General features: G+C 38.0%; 1 protein-coding gene across 1 annotated transcript in view; it reads right to left on the bottom strand.

The window, feature by feature from the left end:
- Positions 1 to 22,601, bottom strand: part of LOC137642711 (UV excision repair protein RAD23 homolog B-like) — a 46,209-nt gene that overhangs the window by 4,197 nt on the left and 19,411 nt on the right. The window contains exons 2-8 of the mRNA XM_068375515.1: positions 21,110 to 21,188; positions 19,015 to 19,214; positions 16,646 to 16,773; positions 12,590 to 12,683; positions 6,006 to 6,165; positions 4,494 to 4,554; positions 3,325 to 3,449 (exon numbers count right to left, since the gene is read on the bottom strand). Of these exons, the coding sequence (XP_068231616.1) occupies positions 3,325 to 3,449; positions 4,494 to 4,554; positions 6,006 to 6,165; positions 12,590 to 12,683; positions 16,646 to 16,773; positions 19,015 to 19,214; positions 21,110 to 21,188 (847 nt within the window). The remainder of the gene's footprint in view (positions 1 to 3,324; positions 3,450 to 4,493; positions 4,555 to 6,005; positions 6,166 to 12,589; positions 12,684 to 16,645; positions 16,774 to 19,014; positions 19,215 to 21,109; positions 21,189 to 22,601) is intronic.

Below are 22,601 nucleotides of genomic sequence, written 5' to 3'. Positions count from 1 at the left end.
TCCTTGTGCAAGTTGGGATTATAATTTAGTCAAAACAAATGAGCTATATATATGCATAAGAAATAAATTAAAATCCAATCCAATTCTCCCGCATTAGTTGAGCTCTGATAATTCAAGCAAACAAAGGGCAATAAAAGCTAATTTGGATGGTACGTTGGATAAATTTTGAAAGTTTATCCTCATTAAAAAACAAACCTACATGATTTTAAAAAAATTGACAAAAACAGATTTGTTCCAGGAATAATCTTCATAGTAAATACTGTAAGTGAAATAAGGTGTGAAACTTACATATGACTGCACATATTCAATTAGCCAAAGCATCAAAAATTATTTTGCTAAATCAACAGTATAACATCATCCTTTTACTGGATCATATACCGTAAACTGTAGTGAACATTACTTAATTTATTCTTTTATTGTGAAATCCTTGCTGAAACCAGTATTACAATTACAAAGTTTTTGGTTTTCCTCGACCATTTATTTGAAGTTTATTTCTGACCTATGAAAATGAAGTTCTTGTTTTCTTCAGAAAAGTGGATGATGCACACTAACCCTTCAAGTGCCAACCCCTCACCAAATGATTTGCCACTGGAGATCTAGGACATTTTTTTTCTTACATTTTACTAAATTCATTCTTAGCACAAGAACTATAGAAAATAGGACTTTAGAAAGAAATTTATCATTGTATAATTAAATAAATATTCCTCCCACTGATTTATAATGTTGAAAATTTTATACAATTTCCATATGCATAAATAACAAAAGAAAAATATCTGGCGATTACTGGCAATGGCAATGAAGGAAGTAGAGAAAAAAAATATATAAAATACTTAAATGGTAATAAAAAAAAACTGACATTTTTAGTTAAATTTTCTATCAATAAAAATGTTCATTAACAATTTTTTGTTTTCATGGAATATTTGGTAATTCAACGAAATGAAAATTATTGAAAACAATTTTTTTATGTATAAAAAAAAGCTGCAAATAAAGCCTGTATAAGAAAACTCACGGAAAATCAAGCTACGAAAATCTTTCATATCCAGGGGCAAAAGGATGATCTCTCTTAGCAGTGTGATTGCCTCACATTAGTATTTTGTATCCCTAAGTATGACAAATATTAATACTTTGTAAAAACATACTTTGATTTACATATGCATCAATTACATTTGCCAGATTTTTGTTTTTGAAAAATTCCACTATTTCCAACTCACAAATCCTACGCTATTTCTAAATAACAGTAAAGATTGCCTACTAGCATTCACCTCCATACATAAAACCACAATGACCTCTAAACTTTATCTTTCCTCAAACACTTCTATAATAACCATGTTCCCAGAATGTACTATGGCACAGATGACAGGGGTGATTTGTTCATACAGTAAAGTAAAACCTCCTTTTCTGTTGTCATTACATTCCAAGTATTCCTCAGTTCCTGAATTCTGTAGATAATAGATATTATAAACTTTACAACAGCGATTATACTGCAATAATATAACACAGTATATTAAAATCTTATACTGTTCTCTCTCTCACATAAATACTGTATGGTATATATTATTGTAGTAATATGTTACTGTCTTTTGTATTATTTTATAATTTTCTCTCTCTCTCAAATACTGTATAGTGTATATTACTGACGTAAAATGATACTGTCTTATGTATTATTTAATATATTTTCTTAAATACTGTATAGTGCATATTATTGAAGTAAAATGACACTGTCCTATGTATTATTTAATATTTTTTTTCTTGCAAATACTGTCTAGTGTATATTATTGTAGTAACATGATGCTGTCTCGTGTATTATTTGATATTTTCTCTTTCTCAAATACTATATAGTGTATACTATTGAAGTACAGTAATATGATACTGTCTTATGTATTGAATATATTTTCTCTCTCAGTATATATTATTGTAGTACAGTAATATGATACTTTATTATGTATTATTTGATATTTTCTGTCTCTCTCAAATACTGAAAAGTGTATATTATTGAAATACGATACTGCCTTATGTATTATTTAGTATATTTTCTCTCTCAAATATAGTAGTGTATATCACTGTAGTAATATGATACTGTCATGTATAGTTTGATCTGTATCTCTTTCTCTCAGGGCTGGCACTATTGGGGATTACATTACCGGGAACTTATCAGCCACAACAACGGCCAACTGGTTACACATACAGTAGTGCATAGGAAGTTTCTCGAAGAGACACTGCCAATGCTACTCGAGGATGTGCCACTGGGTACACAATGTCGCATGCTGGTCATACATGATGGCATCTGCCCATTTCAGTTTAACATCAAGAGAATATCTTCAAACTATTTATCTCAACAGATGGATAGGCCATGCTGAGGCAAATCCCTGTCAACCCTGCTATCCAGATATGAACCCTTTGGATTTTTGTCTCTGGGGTAATTTTGAAAACATTGGTGTATGCTACAGAGGTTCAATCATGGGAGGATTTATGGTGATGTGTCTGTGATGGGTGCGAGAAAATTAACAAAACCGAGACTTTAAAGAACACATCAAGGAATCAATGCTGCGACGTGTACAGGCTCGTATAGAGGCACACGGAGGGGGGGGGGGGTGACTTTGAACATTTTCTTCAGTTTGTATCAATGAAAACTTCACTGCCCAAATCAGTGAATAAAGCTGTATAAATTCTACATAGGTTTTACTTCACCTTTTACAGACCGATTCTTCAGATTTAGTGATGGCAATTAAATAGATTATTTGCATAAATGTTAAAAAAAAAAGTTCTACAGCAGATAGTCAAATCAGCGGATAAGGAGGTTTTGCTGTATAAGGACTTTGATTAATTTTCCTTGATTTCAACTTTTTTCATTTCCATATGTGGTCAATGTTTCTCGTCAGCAGTTTTTTTGTCTAAAGAGTTTTAAAGTTTGAGATAGTTTTGGCAAATACTTTTTCTCAGCTGGATGCCTTAGGCCACCAACTCTCGCCATTTAGCCAGACTTGGGACTGGCATCGAGTTTTGCTCATTTGCATTCAGACTATATAAATATTGCTAAAATTCTAACCATTCAGTAGTGTACAGGCCATAACAATACAACTATACTGTACTTGAATGAAGTTGGACAAATATTTAAATTTCATTCCATATGAGCCAACGTGCATTATTATGTCAGATCTGCTATTAAACAAAAAATATTTTTCTAAAGTGATATGGTATATTAAAACCAATTCAAGCTCAAATCTGAAATTATTTCCAGGAACCAGTCCACATAAATTAGGGATGGCCTTAAACATTGGTTTGATTCTATGTGTTACCTCAATAAAAATTATACAGTAAACATACCAGAGCTGCCACCTTCATTAAGCATTCGGACAAAGGCCTCTTGATTTTGTTGTATAACTTGTAATAGCTGGGGATTAGTTTGACCTATCTGTTGAAGAAACGCGTCCAATAGCGAGGGATTTGACCTGAAAAGAATGATGTATTTACAATCTAAATGTACACAAGATGCCAAACTTCACAAAAATAAAAATTTCTTCCTGCTTTCACATACATGCAGTACTTTCTCATGCATTCACTGTTTTGACTTCATACGTAGCAATGCTTGTACTTTTCTGATTTAAAATATATTCTACAAATAAAGAATGTTAAAAGTGAATATATGACCCGATCTACTATATACAGCCCTGTATGAAGTATAATGTATGTATGTGATTGATTTCTAACACAGTAACAGCAATCCTATATTTTCCTGTATTCATTAAGTAATTGACTGCTAATAGAAACAGCAGTGCCACAAGGACACACAAGCCTGAATGGTAATAAAAGCTAAAGTAATCTATGAATTATTCTTAGATTACATGCCTAGTATATTATTGTCGCACATTAAAGAAGGACTTTCCACAAAAATAACAGCAATCTCTTTGAAGCCATAGGAATTGCTCTAGGAGGCCGGGGATTTGAACAAATTTATCCTTAATTCTCTCCCCATAGTGAGAAGGCATATAATAGAGTACTAAAAGGGTTAGTTTATTGGTATTTGGGAAAGGTAAGGTTAGTGAAGATAATGTATGAGGAAGCAAGAACCACCACAGACAAAATATGGGGAGACTGACAAATTCCCTGTGGAGGTTGGCTTCCACCCTTCCTGTTCCTTCTTATTCAAGGCATTTAGTCATCAAAATTAAGGAACAGCAAAGAATTGTGGGAACTGATGTTTGCTGAGGATTTAGTCATTATACTGTAGCAGTCACAGAAGAACTGTTTGTTGTGTCATATTGGGAACATCTCTGCCTTGTGATCACAAGATGGCGTTCAAGTCCCGCTGCAACCTCACAATCCTTGTGAGCTAAGGATGAAGGGTTTGGGGGAGCCTATAAGTCTACCTGCTGAGTCATCGGCAGGACTAGATATATCTGGAGGCCTCTTGTGAATTCAATTGTCTTATAAAATGAATAATTACTAGAGAAAAAATAAAGTATATCTTCAATATCAAACAAAATTTAACCTACCTAATCATCTGTCGCATCTGTTCAAATTGAGGCTGTGACCGCAAAAAGTTGAGGGGGTCTTCTGCAAAGAATAAGATAAAATCAAATATTTGCAATGATAATGAAAATTTATCAGTAAATCTGTTATTTCATGTAATCCTATCAATCTTAAAAAAATGGTAGGTTGGACTGAGAATGACCAGGCCCCCTAGAATATAAATAAATACATAATTACACACAAACAATCCCACCACAAGTACAAAGGACACATTTCCTCTGCCTAAACTAGGCTTTCTTCGCACTTTTCTCATGATGAAGCCAAGGTTGGACTTAATAGTTTAGCCAACACTTTCCTGATGGAGGTCAACAGACTATTTTATTCATATAAAATATCTTACTACAAATATAATTTTAATCTAATTATAACTATTCATACACTGATACTAGTTCCATGTATATTTCTTTATTCATTATTAAATATAATGAGATTAAAAAAAATACTTAGTTTTTTCAGCAAAACAAGGGTTAAATTTATATAAAAAGCATAAACAGCAGAGTTACTGAGAAGAGTAAAACATTAAACTATAATACACAAAAATATGGAGAGCAAGAATTGCATTGATATGGGCAATATCCTTGCCCCCAAAAAGGTAAGGAAATAAACCGAGATGAAATCTGTACAAAATGACATAAAAGTATAGTAAAACACATGACTAGGAAAGGGAAGGAAAACGCCGGTTCCATTGCAACCATACACTAAAATATCATTAATCTGGATTTATGGGAGGGGGGACCTGTCTGGATGTAACGATAATATGAATTTGTCAATATAGGTGACCTCGGATATCTGTAAGTTGGCTTTTAAATACAAATTTACTTCTACACAAGCGAGTCTTAATTTATAATTTGTAAAGTTGACCATCATACCAAAAAGTCATGCACAGCAGAAGTAGGCTAGGCGAGCTAAGCACAATGAATCGCAACAGAGAGAAATTTGTTTATTAACACAATTGTTTAGTACATACTAAAATATGAAGTAACAATTCTCATGGATAATACAATAATTAAAGTGTACTTACACTTTAATTGAGTTGGATATAAGTAGACTAGCCTACATTGCCAAATATCACAAATCTATGCTACAAAGTCAACAATCAGCAATGTTTACTATACATAGGAACACAATATGTGACTAGGATATGTATGCTCAATATGTTGTCTATAAGAGTACATTACTTAACAAGGATTTTGCTTACTGACAGGGTTGTAACACCCTAGCCCTGTTGTTAATGGGGGAGGAATATGTGTATTCCCCCTTTGTCATATGCTATCTTATAAGCTAAAAGATTCAAGGTTCAACATTTAGGTTCGGTATTCAAGACAATCCCCTAATATAGGGGTGATTTTTTATAGGTTTAAACGAAATCTACCGACGATATGTAGCAATCATTTGGGGCTAACATTTTTCTGAAAAACTGTCAAAAGTGACCTACCTCCAGTGATCTCTCAAAAAATTGTGATCTAACACCTTACCTTCTGGATCAGGGTCCCCTTCCGCAGCAACCGGTTCCTCTCCATCTCCCCCTGCAGGAGGGTTTCCTGCTGGCTCTTCTAAATTGGCAGGGATGCCATCAACTAAATATTGGACAGCTGTGTAAGGATTGTTAAAACTAGCTCGTAGTGCTCGTTCCACCTAAGAAAAGTACATCAATAAAATCACTAGCTTGAATAACTTTCTTGAAACTTAGTGGATATAAAAATTTTATCTCATAATAACTAAAATAACGAATCTTTAAATTTGTATTTTTCCTAGACATATAATTAGGGAAATTACTTCGGTGCAAACTGTAATCGGTCATTACAATTGGATAACAAGTGGTTATAAAACTGGTCAGGGTGAAGGTGTGGGGCAAGGTGCCCCAGCCACTCTCCAGTTGTAAAGCATTCACATTTAACCTTCGACCCAGGACTGAAAGGGTTAGTTGAGAAGGGAATTTATATTAAAGGACTCAGAAGTTTGTATGATTACAAATAATGTACATTACTTTAAAAAAAATGGTTATTTCTTCATATGCGACACACAAACCCTTGTCCTTTAATCAGGGAGACTCATTACTAGGTGGGTGTGAAGTCCCCTTTTACCCTAAATGGAAAGTTCAATTTCTTCACTGGAAGTGATCAACACTTGACCTATTGAGACGCTAAAAAAGGACCATTGCCACCCCCAATCCGCCTTTCATATGGATGGAAGAGCGACAGGACCTAAGTTGTACATGTATACATGAATCTGATCAAAACTGGAGAATGTTAGTTGGAAACAAATACCAAGCAAAGATTAATTAGTTGGTATATGATTCAATATCAAAATACTTCTTTAAACTTGAAGAATGGAGCTCTGAAGGGAAACTCTCCAGCTCACTCACCAGCTTCCGGTCTGACCAGCATGTAACAATTTGAGTGCTTTGAACCTGTGAGGAAGGACAGAAGAATGAAGACCCAGTCATACTACCGTTCATTCCAGACTTACATTTGCACGTCACCACAGACCAATGCATACTTATCATGTATGGGAGTTGGACTGGTTACACAATTAACTGAGCAGCCCCCTCAAGGTGATGAACAAAGGTGTCAAAGGACTTGTGGGTGCTCTTCCAAGAAAAAGGCTGTGAATATGGTCTGACATCCAGATGGGGACCTCGAACACTTAGCCCACTGACAGGATTCTCCATAATGCTAATGGTGCCAAAGCCCTTGACTTCTCGAGCTGTAGTCTTAACTGACGCCTCGACACACTCAGCACATGCTCTACAGATCATCTCATTAAGTCAGAAAGAGACTGTTCCTTGACATCTCTTTCTTGAACCTACCAATGCTAACAAAAAAGCAGCCTACTCATGAAAATCACTTGACCCAACTTCTGGAAAGGAATGGAATAGCAAAAGACTCAAAAAGGGGGTTGGAGGCCACTGAGTTTTGGGTTTTAGCCACAAGTCCAGCACAAAACTAAAGGAGCCTTTCATCTACCTATCGGTATGGAAGACAAAGTGTGTGTAACTCTCCACCTCTTTTCATGTAGGAGCCAGAAATCTGTCTAGCGACCTCCACAAGTTCAAACTACAATGCATAAGAGCCTTGTGAGCCATAGTCACAGCTGTACACTTTTGTCGGGAGGTTATACTCAAGTCCGATCTGTAGCCTTAGACAGCCTAGACTGACAGGAGCTTCTCTTGGCGACGAAGGATGAGAAAGTGGTAAAAACTACTCCAATGAGAGAAATATCACTTCTACAACATGTCATAGAAGATAGTCCTCTTAGCCTTTTAGAGCAGCTGTAGAGGACCTCCTGAGACATCCAGAAATCAGTCCCATGTCTCGCGAAAGGCTTTCGCTCAAAGGAGATGCTAGATAGTCTCCACCTACAAAAAGCCAAGGACCCCAAGATACTTCTGCGGGTGCAGCCAAAATTCCTGCTCAGCCGTGTGGCAAACAGATTAAACACCAGTGAACCTTTAGTGGGCAAGAACCCCTCTGCTACCAGAAGATGTAGAGACCAGTCTGCTCCTACAACATGTCACTGGCGGCTGAGAGTCCACTAGTACTTTCCTGCCAACTCCTCGATGGTGTGAAAACACCTCTCAAATTTGTATACGCTTTCTCCACTTGCAAAGAGGGTGTAATACCATGCCCCTTTGCTAACTGACATGAGACACTTCGGTAGTGTTAACACACCTCAACGCTACCAAGTGTCTCCAAACATTCCTTTAATGTTTGCAATCCTCGAAGGCTGCTTCCATTTCGAGGATGTTGCGAAGTAGAAGGTTTCTTCTTCGGTCCACTACCCCCTAGATGACCAACCCCTCCTTCAACATATCTGAGAAGTAATCCAAGTCTGGAGGCAGAATCAAGTGGAACTCCTGGTGAGGTTAACCTCATCAAGCCACCAGGCCAGACTGAGAAGACATTGTCAGCACCGAGTTTCTACTTGTCAAAGACATGAATGGTCGTGCAGCTTTCCTGAGTTTAACGATGTGATCATCTGAAAGAAAGACTTGCGCTGTTGCTATTTATCCGTATGCCCCTTTACTTTCTTTCCTCACTAAGCTATTTTTCACTGTTGGAACCCTTGGGCTTATAGCGTTCTAGATTAGCTAGTAATAATAACAATAACATTTTGACCACTGTTTGGGTATGTGTTTCAACTTCTCGCAGCATTGCCGCAATCCCCAGACAGCAACAAAATGCGAAATCAAATCTCAACCCTGACGCAACTGCCTTCCCGAGAAGGCGTGGATCAACCAATCGTCAAGATATCTTAGCATGTATCCATAGCCAGTGGGGCCAAGCAGCTTCTAAAGTTTCATTCACACTCTTAAACTGGTACAGTATACTGAACGTAGAGGGAGAAGCGGAGGTACTTTTGAGAGGACTGATGAACAGGCACTTGAAAGCCTGTGTCTTTCTGGTCTACCAAAACATGAAATCTCCCTCTTAGATAGAAAAAAACAGCACAGGATGAAATTATTTCCATCCTGAACTTTGATAAACATACTAATTCAGAAGGAAAAGGTCAATGATCGGCCTCCAGCTTCAAAGTTGCCTTCTTAACCCGGATGATCAACTGCAGAAGTCCCCAGACTCGTAAATAACTTTGAGAGTGCTCTTATCCACCATTCCTTCCACCACTGCTAGTAAGGCAGGGGCTTTTGTGGATGTTGGATGACCCATTGGGAGGCTTGAAAAGGCTGTGGATGTTGGATGACCCATTGGGAGGCTTGAAAAGGCTGTGGATGCAGAGACTTCATCAGCTTAGTATAGAGTTGCGGACAGGAATCTAAGGGAGGGCGCAGGCCATTTCTCGATTCCCAATCCCATAGGCTCGGTCAGCCCAGAAGCTTCAGCCGCTGGCCTCTTGAAAGGGCAGGGAACCTTGAAGGAGACTGAACCTGTAATGTAAATAGGAGTTGATGAAGGCCCGGACAGGAAAACAGCAACGGGAAGAGAACTCATGTCACAGAACCCAGGAGTAGTGGGAGAAGTAAAGGTACTTGTCCTACAGAGGGATAGGGGAGAAAGAAAGCGGCTCTACCCTACCTTCCTTGCCTACCAAAGCACGCACACTCGAGTATGGCCTCAAAAGGTGCTATCCCATCTAACCAGTTGAGGATATGATAGCAGGAGGCGTGTTAGTCCAGACCTGAAAGGAAAGGAGATGGAGGTTGTCGCAGCTACCACTCCAACCTTGAAACAGAAGAAGTATGGGGCCATACACTTCTGTACCCGTTGGCCACCAGGACAGCCGGGGCCAGGGAGTTACAGGATAGGTCTAGAACATCGAGCGCTGGCCAAAGCCCCTGAGGAATGTGGCACAGGGGTGGAACACTAGGTCCCAACCACAACAAAAAGGTGAAACCGTAGGTCCCACCCTGGCACGGGAGGAACACTGGGTCCAGGGCAAGGCAAGGGGCCAGCCATCGTTCAGGAACCGACACTTTAGGGCTAGGGCCACGCGGAGGCGTGGCACTGGGGCTGGAACATAGGTCCTGGCCAAATTACCATACCTTAGCCCTGGGGGGGCCATGACAAGGGACTGAGGGTCAGGGCCTTCAGGAACCACACACGTGCTGCACACCTCCCTTGAAAGAGAATATTACAGGGGGCCCTATTCCTAAGACTGGGGCTGTCCATTCTAGATTCTTTGGTCTCCTCTTCATCTTAGAAAAGGAGTAGAAATCTGAGGAGGAGCAAGAATAGCGAGCAAGCTTCTACCCTCTTCCTCCTGGATTTCAAGCCAGGGCAGGCGAGGTCTGTGCGATTGTCGATAACAACTCTCCCGCAAGAGAAAACCACATGGGTTGCTCCAACAGGAACCACACTGGGGCACACCATAACAAGAGGAGGGGAAGGCACTCACAAGGCCCAGCAACCTGGGAAATTGCAGGGCTGAAGGCCCCTCGCAAAAGGGTCGGAGTACGTAACTCCCAAAGAGATAGGGGTGGAGATCACCTGGTCGAGAAGGAATTGAGGAATCCCGGGGTAGCAATTACCTTGAGAACTATACTCTCTGGCCATGCCGGGCCCGGTGTCCTGACACCGGCACCTTACCTGCCGTACCAGGAGCTACCAAATAGCTTACCTCCCAGCTCTTCACCATTAGCATCACTGCAACACTTGAGCACAAGTAGCATAGGGGTAGCCTCAACTACTAACTCCCTCAGGTAATGGAGGGTCTACCTAGGTCAACTCGTTGACAGCTACGAAATTCCCCTCGCAGCGAACCTGAAACTCGCTCATGTAGATCCGAAGACTCAGGACCCCTACAGCGTAGTTGCTATTGTATTAACCTAGAAGCGTATGACCAGTGGCGACGGCAATAGAAGAGTCCATCATGGATAAAGAAGCAGTGAAAAGACTACCAGAGTTTTCTTGGGCATTACCCAGTCCAACAACCCCCCCTCCCCACACACACATTGCTTACTTCCTTTCCTCAGGGCAAAACCCGTCAACGCACCAGAGGCTACGACCTACACTCAGCACATGGGGATGCCTACAAATACATGTCGGTAACTACAGAGGAAGTGTGTATCTACAGTCAGTTACTGGTTGCCAATACCATCCCTCTCCTCGGCAATGAGCTTCTGGCTTCCATCATACAATTATCAACGAACATTCACTTTTCTAAAACATGAAGAAAATTAATAAGTTGGACAAGTGCTATCTGTCCTTCCATACATGACAAGTTGGAGTAGAAGTGAATGATCTCCAAGAGGAGGCGGAGTGAGGAGTCCCGCACCCTGAACAGTTGGATAAATGCTTGTTATGCAAAGACTGATTCCAGCTCGCACCAAAGTAATCTCCCTAATTAAAGGACTAGGGTTTGTATATTGTGTAGGAACAAATAAATTCTCCAATAAAAAAAAGTTTGTGCACAAAATTATTCCTGACCAGACAGTCACTACTAAAATAAAACACAGTAGTTTGCTATAGTAGAGAGCATTCTAGGCCACATACCCAGATCCCAAACACCTTAGTCAATACTAAAGGAAAGGAATAAAAAATCTCTTCAAAAAATGAAGCAAATAGCTACCCAAGTTATAAGCAATAAGATCTCGTGTTAAATAGTACCTGGTATGTGCTCTTCTTAATAATTATAGATCTGTCCCTCTGATGGATGTTTTTGCAGACACATGAGAAGGAAAGTATTTGATTTTGAAAAGGCAGAAAGAAAAGAGAAAATATTTTATTAGAGTATTTGAATCTTAATGAAATTAAGAATGTAAATTACTCTATGGATACTGCTGAGAGATATTAGAAATCTATATTTAGGAAAGGTACTGGCAGAAGGTGAAGTCATTAAGATGCAGAACTAACACAAACCTCAGGCTGGATGGAAAAACTGGAAGGTATCTAGCAAATTGTGTAATAAAAATTATCTGGAGTTTTAGATGATAAAAGAATAAGTGTAAAAGTTAGAGGTAAGATCTACATAAATCAGGAAACATGAAATAACATTCAAATCAGAAATTACTAACCCGTCAACAACAAGATTTTATTCGATTAATGAATTTGAGCCAAAGACCCAGCCCTGAAGCTTTGGAGGCTATTCAGCATCCATGTGCAACAGGGGGAAAACCCCTCAGTCGCCCTATGTTATGAAGTAAAGATACGAGGTTGGACAGCAAGATGGAAGAAATGAAGATGAATTGATGTAGTGTATACTGTAGTTGAGGTCTAAAAAGTGAGGCAAAGCTAAGGACCATCAAAGATAAGGAATGTAATAGACTATACACCAAGTATTCCTCCAAAAACTAAGATGAGACTGCTGCAGAAGACCAGAACACAAACAACATTCAAAACACGGTTGTATAGAAGACTTTAAAATATTTCTACAGGACAGAAGTATCACAAAAAGATACAAAGGATTTCTTAATATACCAAATTGTTGAGCAATAAAAGAGAAGTTTCTCTAACAGTATTTTGCAATTAAGAATCACACAAATCTTAAAGGATTTGCAGGTAAATGAAAAGAAACACTGTGAATAATATATTGAAAACAACGTGATATAATTTATCCTTATGAAATTAATATGAAAGATTGAAGTTATATGAAGAGAACTTACCAAAGATCGCTCGTAGCCCATTTCCATAATGTTTTCGACCATTCGGTTAAATTCTTCACCCATAACTAATAAAGACTCTGCACTTCCAACACCCCTGGAAAGATAACATACCTTATTAACATTATCAAAAAGTAGTTTTGATTAAAATAACTTCACTTTAGATGCTTTTGATTACAAATTAAATTTATCGAATATGAAAATACCATACAGTACAGTATTGAATTTCAAAATCTAAAACCACACGCCAAAGTTCATAAAGTAATTATAAATTGCCACCAATGCAATTTGTAGGTAATTAAAATATCTTACTCCTTAATTTTGATGTCCAAAGTTATTTTTACAGACTTCATGATTCTCTATAAATAAAAGTTAATAAATCATACATACATATACCTAGGCACTTCACCCAATTTTGGGGGGTAGCCGACATCAAACAAATGAAACAGAAAAGGGGACCTCTCCTCTCTACGTTCCTCCCAGCCTGACAAGGGACTTAACCGAGTTCGGCTGGTACTGCTAGGGGTGCCACAGCCCACACTTCCCCGTTATCCACCACAGATGAAGCTTCATAATGCTGAATCCCCTACTGCTGCTACCTCCGCGGTCATCTAAGGCACCGGAGGAAGCAGCAGGGCCTACTGGAACTGCATCACAATCGCTCGCCATTCATTCCTATTTCTAGCACGCTCTCTTGCCTCTCTCACATCTATCCTCCTATCACCCAGAGCTTTCTTCACTCCATCCATCCACCCAAACTTTGGCCTTCCTCTTGTACTTCTCCCATCAACTCTTGCATTCATCACCTTCTTTAGCAGACAGCCATTTTCCATTCTCTCAACATGGTCAAACCACATGAACACATTTATATTCACTCTAGCTGCTAACTCATTTCTTAAACCCGTTCTCACCCTCACTACTTCATTCCTAATCCTATCTACTTGAGATACACCAGCCATACTCCTTAGACATTTCATCTCAAACATATTCAATTTCTGTCTCTCCGTCACTTTCATTCCCCACAACTCCGATCCACACATCACAGTTGGTACAATCACTTTCTCATAAAGAACTCTCTTTACCCGACCCTCTATTTTTTACTAGTCCTTTACCTGCCTCCAACACTTTGCATCCTTCATTCACTCTCTGACATACATCTGCTTCCACTCCACCATTTGATGCAACAACAGACCCCAAGTATTGAAACTGATCCACCTCCTCAAGTAACTCTCCTTTCAACACGACATTCAACCTCGCACCACCCTCCCTTTTTGTACATCTTATAACCTTACTGCGACAACTACAAGAGAAGAGCCTCGAACAACAACAGCCCATAATGTTCATCTTCTGGGATTTGAAAAAGGCCTTCGACAAAGTACCTCGACCTGCCATGTGGGCTGTCCTCAAAAGATATGGCTGCCCACCCGATTTTGTCAAGCTGGTGCGTGCCCTCCATGACGGAATGGTTGGGAGAGTCTGCCACCAGAACTCTCTTTCAGACCCATTCCCCATCAACGGCGGCCTGAAGCAGGGCTGTGTTCTGGCCCCGACGTGTTTCTCGCTATACACCGCAGCAATGCTCAACGAGATTCCCCCAGACACACCCTCAGTCGACCTACGTTTCCGCATGGATGGAGGCGCTTTCAACCTCGCTAGACTCCGCGCCAGAACCAAGACCACCTTGTGTGCAGTGCGAGAACTGCAGTATGCTGACGACAATGCCACCCCAGGTCAGACGGCAGAGGACCTGCAGTCGTTAGCTGATGCATACAACTCTGCCTACGAACGCTTTGGGATGCAAGTCAACTCAGACAAAACCAAGACCCTCGTCCAACATCCACCAGGACTGATGCTCCCCAACTTCAATACCACAGTGAATGACCAACCGTTAGAACAGGTGGACCAGTTCTCCTACCTAGGGAGCATCCTAACATCAGCTCCCACAAGCAAAAAGGACGTGGAGAACAGGATCAGGGCAGCCCACTCCGCCTTTGGCCGACTCAACCGCCGCGTATTTAACAACCACGCACTGACAATGACCACCAAAATAATGGTGTTCAGGGCAGTAGTCCTCTCCACGCTCCTGTATGCATGTGAAACATGGACGCTATATAGTAACGATCTTAAAAACCTACAACGCTTCCAACAAATGAAACTGAGGCAGATCTTGAAAATCCCCTGGGAGAGCCACACCACCAACATTGAAGTCTTAGAACGTGCCTCGCTGTCCAGCGTGGAGGCCACCATCATCCACCACCGCCTCCGCTGGATAGGACACGTGCATAGGATGGAGCCATCTAGGCTCCCAAAGAAAATATTCTACAGAGAACTGACCCAGGGCACCAGACCACGAGGAGCCCCGAAAATGCGCTATAAAGATCAACTAAAGCGCACCCTGGCTCTAACTGACATCGATCCTTCCTCATGGGAAGAAACAGCCAGGGACAGGAAAACCTGGAGGAGTACAGTACACCATGGCACCGTGGACTTCGAGGAGAGGAGGAGACAAAATGAGGAGGCTAGGAGGAGAAGAAGGAGAGAGCGATTAGAACAGCCCCGCCCACCACCTACCCTTCCTTGTGAACACTGTCCGCGACTCTTCCACCACAGACTAGGACTTAACAGCCACATCAGGCATAAGCACCCACCCCATAGATAGGAGGCTGATGGCTAACGACAGAACCCAATACTCGGACACGAGTGGGCGCCGCCGACGACGACGACGATAACCTTACTCTTACCCACATTAACTCTCAACTTCCTTCTCTCACACACCCTTCCAAATTCTGTCAGTAACCGGCCAAGCTTCTCTTCCGCATCTGCAACCAGTACAGTACTGGTTAATAAATACATAACATTCAATAAGCTTGCTCACTAAAATAATGGGATCTGGTACAAACAATATTAAAGTGGTTTTAACTGTTGCTTTGTCTCTACCAAGAAGTTTACCGAACTCCAGCATTTTTGCAGGGGTTTGGGTGCGATGAAAAACCATTAACTACTCCAACCATTAATATATGAGACTTTAACATCATCAGCTGTATTCACAATATGAATAGTGATAAAGGACAAGAAACTTTTATCCTTGTCTATATAGGGTGAATCATGGTTCTTTTTTTTATTCCATACATCTTCCTTTTTCTGTAAAATTCATTAAACGTGTTCTTGAAATAGTTACTCATTTAACACTAATATTTCCAGTGCACTTAGTTATGAAAGCCAAGTCACTAATTACAGCCCATTAATCCTAAGAAGGACTTATCTTCTTGGCCAAGACCATCCAAACCTCTGCCCATAACATTATGCTATGCAAAACCTTTCTCCACCTGATGAGTTTTGTTTTCCAAGTTGACTTTTTCTTAAATATGGTGGAATTTTTAAGAACAAGCTTTTGAGATAACCAACTGCTTTACAGCCCTTCGCAGTATCATTCAAGTATTTTTGGTTTCTACAGTTGACTATGATATTTAATGTAACTTAAACAGGAATCTAAAGAGATAATAGATCTTATAGGACTTTAATTATCATTTACATGAGGCCTTGTATCATGTTTTATGCTCAGCACTTCTCAGGCTTTCATTGACCACTTTCATCTCAGAACTCTTGTGAATATGTTTCCATTCTGTTAATACTGTATATCAATTTTACACATTGTATAAGTTTTATTTTGTACGCATATAGATAGATAGATAGATAGATAGATAGATATATATATATATATATATATATATATATATATATATATATATATATATATATATATATATATATATATGTCTTGGTTCTAAATCATCAGTCAGTCTATTCTTCAAGTAACCAAATGTAATTAAGTTTTGAAAGAAAAGTTAAAATTCATATAGCCAACAAACTTGCATTTAAAATGGGATAGACAAATAGAAAACACAAGAGGAAAAGCTAACCATAGGGAGCAACATGGCAGTGTAAGAGATCCATGTACCCTAAATGATACTTCCAGTACGTTACTGCAAATAGGCTCCAAGAATAGGAAGGTTTGTAATTTGTACGGCAAAAAATATAAAAAGGTTCTAGAATGCTCACCCTCCCGAGGCAGCCTGCGAACTTGGTGTGGACTGTGTTGAAGGTGTTGATGTACTACTCGTCGTTATACTCGTAACAGTAGGAGTGCCAGCAGCAGCAGCAGCCTCAGAGGGTGGATTACTAGTGCTCTGAAACAAATATATAATAAAGAGCTGTAGAACAAAAATATCAAATAAAATCTACAAAGCATATAAAACACTGGAATATAGTACAGTACATCACACACTAAAGAGTCCCTCTTAGGGTACGAAGCAGGATGCTTAAGGAAAAAAATGTATTACAATTTACTGAAATCCCTTGACTTTCTTGAATAAATGACAAGCAAATGAGTTTCTCTTCAAGTACACCATAGCATATGTATCTATCAGAGAATGGAGATATAGAAGAGGGCTACTAAGTGAGAGCAGCTTGTGGCCAAAGGAACGAAACTAGAATCCTAGGTAATCATTTCGATATAACCACCTATGAGATTTCATATATTGGAGCAAATGGCCCTAACTTGGTCCTTTTCTCTTGCGCATCTCCATATTTGAGTTTTGTAACCTGTACAGGTAACCCATCACTAATCCAGCAACTTTGGGACCGGGAGGGTGCCGGATTATCCATACATTACAGGTAGTCATCAACTTACGACCGATATAGGGACTGAGGCACGTCGTCATTCGGGAAAAAGTGAAGTTTCCGTAGATTTAATATGATGCGTCAGGATTTGGCAATAATCCAGGTCATATTTTATCAATATTTTCAAACTGTATATCATTATTCCATTTACTTGTTTAATATCATATGCTCTATTAAAGCATTTTTATTTTCTATTTTTCAATTTCAAAATAACTTTAAACATCAAGACTTACTATTTTGTTTACCTTTAATTATGATCAGCTGATAGGAAGGTTTCGGTACCATATCGAAAGACTGCGCACATACGAGTGGCGTATTTTAAATATATTTTAATACATTCGAAATATCTTCATGATAAATATTACATCAGCACCAATATGTTACAGGATATCAATTTCCATACAGTTCGTTTGTAGCCATTATTATTAGTTAGCATTCAAACACATTCTCACTTTCTCTGTGTGAGTGGGTGACAATGTGTGCGCGAGCGCATACGGGTAGTTCGTTTTTAAAGCCTCATATAGTATTTAATTTTCTGGTCATTATCAAGCCTTCATATTTCATTAGGTATTAATGTTGTTTATTAAAGCATGTTTGTATCTTTATTTTTCAATTTCTTGAGCATTTGGGGTTTTATGTTGCGTGTTTAGCAAAAGCACGATATAAAATTGTCTTAATTCAAATTATTTTGGATTTTTAACTATAGAACACGAGCTAGCCTAAGAACTGATGGTTTTATAATTCATTCAAATTTGACGTAATTTTCGACCTTGTCCTATCTGAATGTTTGTCTTATGGGCAGAAATGTACGCTATGTTTCTGCTTGCGTAATATGCAGCTAGACTGTTTTCAACAATACACTTAAAACCGTTTTCCTGCTGAAATGAGGGCGTCTTATATTTATTTACGTTGGAAACAGTACGCCCAAACAAGCAGCCAATAGCGAAAATAATGCCGGTTAACTGTTCCCGGATTAGTGATGGTCTACCTGTAAAATAAATTGTTAACTCTACAGTGTTTCTGTTCTTTCCCTGTTTAACTAGTATTCCATTCTTAAAATTTTGAGTTTAAGAATAAAGTACTGTTATCATTTGCATCATTATATTACATTAATAACTTCTTATTTTACTTACAAAATTTTCATGTATAATAAGATATAAAACCAGGGAGGACATTCAGTGCTAGGGTAAAACAGGAGGAAAAACCTGACACAAAAATTTGAAAATTAATAGTTTAAGCAATAATAGTGTCAGATCAGAAGCAGTATCAAAGGTGAAGTAGCACTAAACGCAAGTGGAGTTTTAGAGCTGAAAGGACACTGCAATGACTCCATAGTAAGGTGAACTGATAACACAGGGAGATTATCTAGCACCATAATTTGTTTTTTTACAAAGTTTACCCTAGACTTTATGGTTTGCTGTCACAATTCAAAGCTCTGATGCACATAAGGATACAGTACTGCCCTTTGTTCTTTCTTCCTTTTTATGTTTTGACTTCTTTCTAAATTGAAGATCTCAAGTATACTATACAGTACATAAACTTCATCCCATATCACCAATGTTGTACACACCTCAATGTCTGAAATTTTTTAATTGTATGTAATCCTACTGTCAATTTATAATCACTACTTTTGCTTATTTTTCATTACTTTCTTTGCTCTAACAATCTTTGCCCAATTTGCTTCTAAAAAACCACCTCTATTATTACAATGCCTCTACATAACTTGACTAGTTTTTCATCCTTTATACCTGTGATGTGTTGGTAGCTGGTGTGGTTGCAGCTGCTGAAGCTGATGCTTCCTCTGACTCAGCAGAGGATGTAGTATCAGTAGGATCAGAAGAAGCGGAGGGGGGCGGCACAGGTTTGGGTTTAGTAACCATGATGACTAAAAATTTCTTGTCATCAATATTATAGGATTCTAACGTCGTATCATCTTGTAATATTTTCCCTGTGAAGGTACACAAAATTTAAAAAAAATGTCAGTGGCTAAAACACAGGTCAAGTTTACATGGTAAAACAAAGCATTCAACATTGGAAAAAACCACCTTGCCCATTCAAAGGAAAGAAAAAATCATATCACTGACCACACTATAACAAGACTTAAAAATCCTTTATATATGTGTACAGTATTATAATAAAAAAATAAAGCAAAACAACATAAAAGGACAATGTTTACATATAACTTGGAGATATTGAAAACCACTGGATGTAAGAAAATACTTGGGTAACCCATTTTTACTGAGCCTTAAGGAAATTTTCAGAGGATTGGGTAGTTCTCCAGGGATTAGTTTGAAGAATTTTTAAAAGATCAGTGAAAGGACATGAAATGGAGGCCCCCAAACAAAGCAAGTGTTCATCCTCACCTATCACCAGCATCACCTGTCAATTCTGTTGTAATTAATCTTAATTAATATAATACAGTACTTATATACAAAGTTTAATGTCCAACAATAAGAATGCTTGATGCCTACTAGGATAAAATAAGGACAAAACAATCTTGATTGGCTGATGGCATAAGGGGATATTCTGTATCTAAAAATACAAAGGAAGACCACCTAAAATAAAAATGTGATAATGCAGTTAAGGGAAATTAAAATTATTTCATAACAAATTGGAACAATCGTACTGTAACACTAATATCCACATCTACATTGAATTTTGTAACAGTTCATCAATGTAAACCAACATGTACTACACTAAAATATTCTATGCAGTTATACTACTCATTTGTCCAGAGCAGTTTGACTTTTATATAATTTCTACAGTACTATATTTCATTTTAAAAATATAGAAGGTTTCAATTACTAACAAAGCTGGAATTGATACACAAGCTACCCTTGGCTCTGCATGACATATGTAGTTACCAGTCATGATTCTCATTACATGTAAACTGAATTTCACATCAAAGTTATATTGAGCCAAGAAATTTTGCATATTAAGTGAAGTAACACATTTGAAATATACATGAACAGGACTGAAAAACATGCAGCTTCAATCGTGATTCAGTGTGCACCATACCAAAGCAATATAAATTGTCTTCAAAATTTGTTAGTTTGTTCAAATCTGTCATAATTCAAATACTTTATTTAACACACTTCAATAATTGTGAACGCTCAACAATTATGACCAATGGTGTTCTACTCTACAGAAATGAGAAAATATGATTGTGTATCTATAATTTTGTACTTAAAAGCTCTACCAGCCTTTAAACACAGATGAGGATAGGTTTACAAGAATTGGTGGCAGCAGATTTAAACAATAAAAAGTACAAGTCGTGTATGGAATATATGAATGTTAAAATTGCGAACAATCCTTATTTTAAAATGACTTTTTTACAGCACTACAAAAGAACTTCCAAAATTAGTTGGTAAGACGTAATTGCTTCTATAATTAACAAACGAACTTTTATTAATAATTTTACATGCAATAAAGTATATTTGCTTTGACAACTTATCTATTTACCTAGTAAGCAGTTATATAATAGGTTTGAGCAACGGGTAAAATGACTCGCATTTAGGATGATATATCAAAATTAATATTGTAACATTTACTAAATTTAATATATCTACAGCCAAGTAAGGTACTGAAACAAATTTTTTTATCCTGTTCTTTCAATTTCTGTCCTGTTCAGTGTCCAGTTTACAGTATGTTCAAAAGACTCATTCAAAACTATATTATACTGTAGTTAAAGCTTCAACCTCAAGTCAAATTTTAACTTATACTCCATAAATTCTTTATACTGTATTGTCACTTCCTTAATATTGCTTGGTATCATAAAAAAAACTTTTAAGCAGGACATTTTTAATGATTAAATCATGAAATAAAACTTTAAACTACTCTTACCTGCATATATAAGTTTTTGTCCTACGGCTGGGTAGTCTCCTCCTTTCTCTTTTTCAACCTTCTCTTTCAGAGCTTTAACCTGGAAAATGATGATTTCATTGATGACACTTTAAAAACCCATCTAAATTCAGGACACAAGACATAATAAATGTTTATATACTGGCTTTACCCTTTATGAGATTAGAACATGAAATGAGTTTTCTCCACTCTCTCCCACAAGTCCCCCAGAATTCCCACAACGATAAGTCTTCATCAATCAGGTTTTTCTACAATTTCATTGCCCACATTTACCAGTTTTCAGCCAAATGTTCCTTCCCGTTGGTCATAAAAAATATCAATAATAATTCTTTAACCTGAATATTTATATCTTGCAACAAAGAATTGCTGCAGTACAGTAGTTGTAAGCGTAGATTCGCCAGCTAGAGTTGTGGCCCATAAGCCTAGACAATCTCATCTTGGGGTCAGACCTAGTTGACTGGTTATTAATAATTATTGATCATCTAATAGAAGAACTGAGTAGCCAACCCCTCAATATAACCTTGAAAGTTCTTTCATATTCAAGTACTAAGTGTTAGCTATTGTAAGTCCTTCAGTATTGTACTAACCCTGATTTCCAGCGTTATTCATTCTTTAATGGAAAGCTTCAACTATAAGTAAAAAACCATAATAATAAAATTTTTTGGCATGATAAACATAATATTTGTTCTGCTGACAGGCAAGCAGTATCTACTTTGATTCTCACTCATATCCACCGAGTGGGGAGGAAGATAGAAACATTACATAACAATAACATTATTGAGAACTGAGGTACTAGGTGGAAGTTGGAAAGGAAACATGGATGGTTTACTTAGCTGTTTGCCTCACAGCATACCCTCCCATACTGAACAAATGGTTTTGCATACGTTTTATAGAATCTATTCTATTTCATATTTATAGTTGAAGCTTTCTATTTAGGAATGAACAGCATGTGAACTCCCAGAGTGGTTGCACAGCAATATAAAAGAAAGGAGCAGAATCAGATGTAAAGTAGAATAGTAACAATTCCTACAGCTAGGGCTGAAAAGGTAATGCTTTTTTAATTCCAGCTGTGACCAAGCAGTGGAACGATCTTCCTAATCAGGTATTTGAATAGGTGGTACTGTAAAAGTTCAAACTTGCTGGGAATATTTTTATGTTGAACAGGCTGATATGTCTTTTTAATGTTATTTTATGAAAGATCTACTTTAATGTTGTTACTGTTCTTAAAACACAGTATCTACTGTATTTTAATTGTTCATTATTTCTATTTTACTGTACAGTAGTTTATTTTTTTTCTCATTTCTTTGCCTCACTGGCCTATTTTACCTTGTAGGAGCCCTTGGGCATAATCATAGTATCCTGCTTTTCCAACTAGGATTGTAGCTTAGCTAGTAGTAGTGATGAATACAACAAATACATTTATGAATATGTAACGCATATGTTCACACTTGAATAATCAAGGTAGATTAATCTA

The sequence above is a fragment of the Palaemon carinicauda genome, chromosome 6 (genome assembly GCF_036898095.1).
Source record: "Palaemon carinicauda isolate YSFRI2023 chromosome 6, ASM3689809v2, whole genome shotgun sequence".
Lineage (NCBI taxonomy): Eukaryota > Metazoa > Arthropoda > Malacostraca > Decapoda > Palaemonidae > Palaemon > Palaemon carinicauda.
Note: the sequence above shows the minus strand (reverse complement) of the source record. Positions and strands in the feature narration are given on the sequence as shown.